The sequence below is a fragment of the Diplotaxodon limnothrissa genome, linkage group LG3 (genome assembly GCF_057381915.1).
Source record: "Diplotaxodon limnothrissa isolate DT_005_m linkage group LG3, D_limnothrissa_male_GT1.1, whole genome shotgun sequence".
In the NCBI taxonomy this organism is placed as follows: Eukaryota; Metazoa; Chordata; class Actinopteri; order Cichliformes; family Cichlidae; genus Diplotaxodon; species Diplotaxodon limnothrissa.
Genome location: NC_140598.1, coordinates 36595871 through 36601011, shown reverse-complemented (window position 1 = coordinate 36601011; position 5141 = coordinate 36595871). Strand labels below are relative to the sequence as shown.

At 39.9% G+C, this 5141-nt stretch overlaps 1 protein-coding gene across 1 annotated transcript; it reads left to right on the top strand.

Annotated features, from left to right (window-relative positions):
* The first annotated feature begins 956 nt into the window (after window positions 1–956).
* LOC146635620 (tripartite motif-containing protein 16-like) lies at window positions 957–2789 on the top strand. Its single transcript, XM_085347922.1, has one exon. The coding sequence runs from the start codon at window positions 972–974 to the stop codon at window positions 2637–2639; it is 1668 nt and encodes a 555-aa protein (XP_085204048.1). The 5' UTR covers window positions 957–971; the 3' UTR covers window positions 2640–2789.
* Window positions 2790–5141: the final 2352 nt, after the last annotated feature.

Here is a 5141-nt window from a genome sequence, read left to right as displayed (position 1 = left end):
CCACCGTGCCACCGTGCTGCCTATGAATCAATAATAAGGTAAAATTTTAACACTACAAAGTTTTACATTTAGTATTTCAATAACAAAAGGAATTAAATCCACAATGATGATGAGTGAGTTCAGGAAGTGATATTACAGCATTTACATGGACAAACACAATCAAACATCACCATCTAGTGACCACACAGGTCAGAGTAAACATGTAGTTGCAATTTTCACTGTCATGACCATCAAATTTCAAACTCTACATCAGTGATTCCCAAAATGTAAGCCCATAAAGTGGGTCACACAAGTTATGCAATTTTGTTTTCTACAGTAACTACAAATTTAATTTAAAAAAAATGTCATTTGTATTTTGTAAAACTGTATGTCCTCCCTTTTACCTTTGCCCTCTTTATCTGCCTGCATATATATATTGTCTGAGCTAAAACAGTACTCATCTCTCAAAAAAATGTAAACTTTAAATTTACCTGAGAATCGAGGATCATAGACTGACGGCTTAGAGACTTGTTTTTGTTCTGTTGGCTGGAGGAAGAAAATTTGTTTCCATTTTGTGCATATTAAAGATAATAATGATGTTCAAAAATATTTGGGCAAACCGTCTTTTATATTACAGGAGACCATTTTCATAACTGTGGCACCAACTCTAACATTTTTACCATCTTCAAACTGAGCTGTCATTTGTTTTTCAGGTTAAACACACACGGTCCACTTCCAATCATTCTTTGTATGTGAAAGGCTGATAACTCCTCCCTCTTATTCCTAAACCACAGCAGCTCCAGACTAAATGTATTTCCTGGTTCCCTCCCCTTTAGATCTACAGTTTGAAGATGGGTGTAACCAACATGTGGTGACGTGTAAGAGCTGACAGGCTCCGTTCACTGCAGAAACATGTTGTTGAGATCAGAGCTCAGACTAGTTTCAGTTATAAGGAAGAGAAACTCACACAGTCACTGACACTGAGAGGAGAAATGGCGCAGAAAGGAGTTCAGCTGGAGAGTGAAACAATTTCTTGTTCCATCTGTTTGGATTTCCTGAAAGATCCGGTGACTATTCCCTGTGGACACAGCTACTGCAGGAACTGTATTAAAAGTTTCTGGGATGAAGAGGACAGGAAGGGAATCCACAGCTGCCCTCAGTGCAGGAAGACTTTCACACCGAGGCCTGTCCTGGAGAAAAACATCATGTTAGCAGCTTTAGTGGAGCAGCTGAAGAAGAGTGGACTCCAAGCTGCTCCAGCTGATCACTGCTATGCTGGACCTGAAGATGTGGCCTGTGATGTCTGCACTGGGAGGAAGCTGAAAGCCATCAAGTCCTGTTTAGTCTGTCTGATCTCCTACTGTGAGAAACACATTCAGCTTCATTTTGAGTCTCCTGCCTTTGAAAAACACAAGCTGGTGGCCCCCTCCAAGAAGCTCCAGGAGAACATCTGCTCCCGTCATGATGAGGTGATGAAGATTTTCTGTCGTACTGATCAGCAGAGTATCTGTTATCTCTGCTTGATGGATGAACATAAAGGCCATGAAACAGTCCCAGCTGCAGCAGAAAGGACTGAGAAGCAGAAGGAGCTCGAGGTGAGACGACTAAACATCCAGCAGAGAATCCAGGAGCGAGAGAAAGATGTGAAGCTGCTTCAACAGGAGGTGGAGGCCATCAATGGCTCTGCTGATAAAGCAGTGGAGGACAGTGAGAAGATGTTCACTGAGCTGATCCGTCTCCTCCAGAAAAGAAGCTCTGATGTGAAGCAGCAGGTCAGATCCCAGCAGGAAACTGAAGTGAGTCGAGTCAAAGAGCTTCAGGAGAAGCTGGAGCAGGAGATTGCTGAGCTGAAGAGGAAAGACGGCGAGCTGGAGCAGCTCTCACACACAGAGGATCACAACCAGTTTCTACACAACTACCCCTCACTGTCAGCACTCAGTGAGTCTACACACTCATCCAGCATCAATATTCGTCCTCTGAGCTACTTTGAGGATGTGACAGCAGCTGTGTCAGAGACCAGAGATAAACTACAGGACATTCTGAGAGAGGAATGGACAAACATCTCACTGACAGTCACTGAAGAGGATGTTTTACTGTCACCAGCAGAGCCAAGGACCAGAGCTGGATTCTTAAAATATTCACGTGAAATCACACTGGATCCAAACACAGCAAACACACATCTGTTATTATCTGAGGGGAACAGAAAAGTAACATTTATGGAACAACAGTCTTATTCTGATCATCCAGACAGATTCACTGTATGGCGTCAGGTCCTGAGTAGAGAGAGTCTGACTGGACGTTGTTACTGGGAGGTGGAGTGGAGAGGAGGAGCAGTTTTTATAGCAGTCACATACAAGAATATCAGCAGAGCAGGGACGGGCGATGAATGTGGATTTGGATTCAATGACAAATCTTGGGCATTAGATTGTGACACAAGCAGTTATACATTTATTCACAACAATGTCCAAACTGTCCTCTCAGGTCCTCAGTCCTCCAGAGTAGGAGTGTACCTGGATCACAGAGCAGGTATTCTGTCTTTCTACAGCGTCTCTGAAACCATGACTCTCCTCCACAGAGTCCAGACCACATTCACTCAGCCGCTCTATGCTGGACTTTGGCTTGGACTTGGAGCCACTGCAGAGTTGATTAAAGTCAAATAGAGAAGACAGGTTCATGTTGATCCCTGACCATTATATGTACTTGTGTAGTTTCTAAATGAGGCTTTACATTTTAGAAGCTGAGAAGTTCAGTGGTCCATTGATGTGTGAAAATAATATTGCACTGATTCAAACTGTACTTACATTTATATACCTTACATCAATATAAATCTGAATTTGTTCTTATGGCTGATAATCATGTGAGTTTAAATGATACTACTCTTCATATTCAGCATGTTTGAAATCTGTCATCAGTCTGGTTAGTGCTTTTATTCTGTAGTTGCTGTAGTGGGTTGTCAAATGCAACAATATATTGGAGCTGCAGTGATTCATCAGTTAGTCAATGATTAGAGAATTGATTGTTTTATCATTATTTTAGTCACATTTAAAGCTGGTTCCAGTTTCTGAAATGTGAAGATTGTTGATTTTCTTGATCATATATGACTGTAAACTTAATGTCTTTGAGGTTTGAACTTTTAAAATGAAACAAAACATTGAATCCTCAAGGTTTTTGATATTATATTATCATTATTGTATGTAAAGTGATGACATTTAATGTGCTTTTTCGTATGAAAATCTATTCACATTTGATCATTGATACATGTAAATATCAAAACTAAATGATACAGGCCTGTATATTGTAGAGGATAGACATGTTTCTTTGCCCTGAGCTGTGTCTGGCAGGCAGAGCGTCTCCACAAATCTGAAGCTTCTGATTTGGAGAAAATGAGCTGAGGGAGACACCTGGTGGACAAACACAGACATGACAAAAACAAAGACTAATGTGCATAGCGGAGTAAAACAGCTAGAAATATTTGTCATGCTTCAGAAAAAAGGGTTGGAATTTTTTTTTATATGAATGTTGAATATGTTGAATTGGAATTGATTTTTACTGATGGATGATTCGTTGTAAAAAGTTTATTTCTGTATTATTATGATTAAAAGTTAAAACAAATATATTGTACACTTTTTGAGTGACAGAGGCAGAAATGTCTCTGTCCTGCATGTAAATTTGTCCCGTAAAGTTGTTGAAATAATAAAAAATATAAAATACAACTCAGTGTTGCCTGTTAAGCTAGAGAGGTCTTTGTTGGGAAGATACTTACACAATTCATAAACCAGCAAGAAGACTTTTCCCCAGAAACAGAGTTTTGATTAGTGGACTCGACAAACAGTTTGAGGCTGATTTGGCTGATATGGGTGAATATTGTGCAGATAATGATAATGTGAGATATTACTGCCATGTACAGATGGATTTTCTAAGTATACATGGGTCAGGTGTCTTCAAACCAAGGCAGGAGCATCTGTTGTATCTGCTTTTAAGGATGTTCTGAGTGAGAAACTTCAAACAGATGAAGGCGAGGAGTTTGGTATAATATCACACATTTCTCAGCATAAAGCTTTTACTGTTTAACCTCAAAGCGGTTTGATTTGAGGCCTGCAGTGACAAAATAATAACTCACCCTTAAAGGTGTTAAACCTAAATGGACGAGTCTTTTTTGAAAATGTAAGGAGTAGAAAGTAAAACGTCAGAAAAATAAGTACTCGAGTAAAATGCTACTACAAATTCTACTTAAGTACAGTAAAGAAATATTTGTACGCTACTTCCTTCCTTCTTCTCAAGGCCCTGATGCTGATTGCCACACTGTGTTTATGTGCTAAAAGAGAAACCGTTTCCTGCCTTGTTACTAAAACTGATTCTGAAGCACAACTTCACTAACTCAGAGGGTAGAGCAACCATTGCAGTTTGTCTCGAAACAACTGTAATCTCCAGATTTTGACTTTTTTTTCTAAAGTGAATTACGATTTGAGTCTCAAAACTGCAACTTTATTTTCAATGTGACCCATAATATTTTTTTTAATGTGGCCCTAATACTCCTTTGTGCAACAACAATTAACTCGAGAAGCTTTATAAGGTAAAGACCCTACAATAATGCAAAGAATACAGAGAAAACCTAAGAGTCACATGACCCATTATGAGCAAGCACTTTGGCGACAGTGGCGAGGAAAAACTCCCTTTTAACAGAAAGAAACCTCTAGCAGAACCAGGTTTACCAAGGGGTGGGAAGTTTTAAGCCTGATCTTAAAGCTAGAGAGGGGCTCTAACTCCTGAATCCAAGCTGGAAGCTGGTTCCACAGAAGAGGGGCCTGAAAACTGAAGGCTCTCCCTCCCATTCTACTTTTAAACACTCTGGGAACAACAAGTAGAACTGCAGTGCGAGAGTGAAGGGCACAAATGGGGTGATATGGTACTACAAGGTCATTAAGATAACACCGGGCCTGATTATTTAAGACCTTGTATGTGAGGAGCAGGAGTTTGGATTCGATTCTGGATTTAACAGGAAGCCAATGAAGGGAAGCCAAAACAGGAGAAATATGTTCTCTCTTAATAAAATAATAAAGGCATTATAACTGTGACCCAGTTTTGTAACTATAATCAGAGTCTAGATTTCGCCTCGTGTCGCTTTGTGGCGCTGTTTAGAATTGATTTCTTTAAATCCAACA

Coding starts and splice junctions, on each gene's coding strand:
- LOC146635620 (XM_085347922.1), top strand. CDS start 972: ATGGCGCAGAAAGGAGTTCAGCTGGAGAGTGAAACAATTTCTTGTTCC.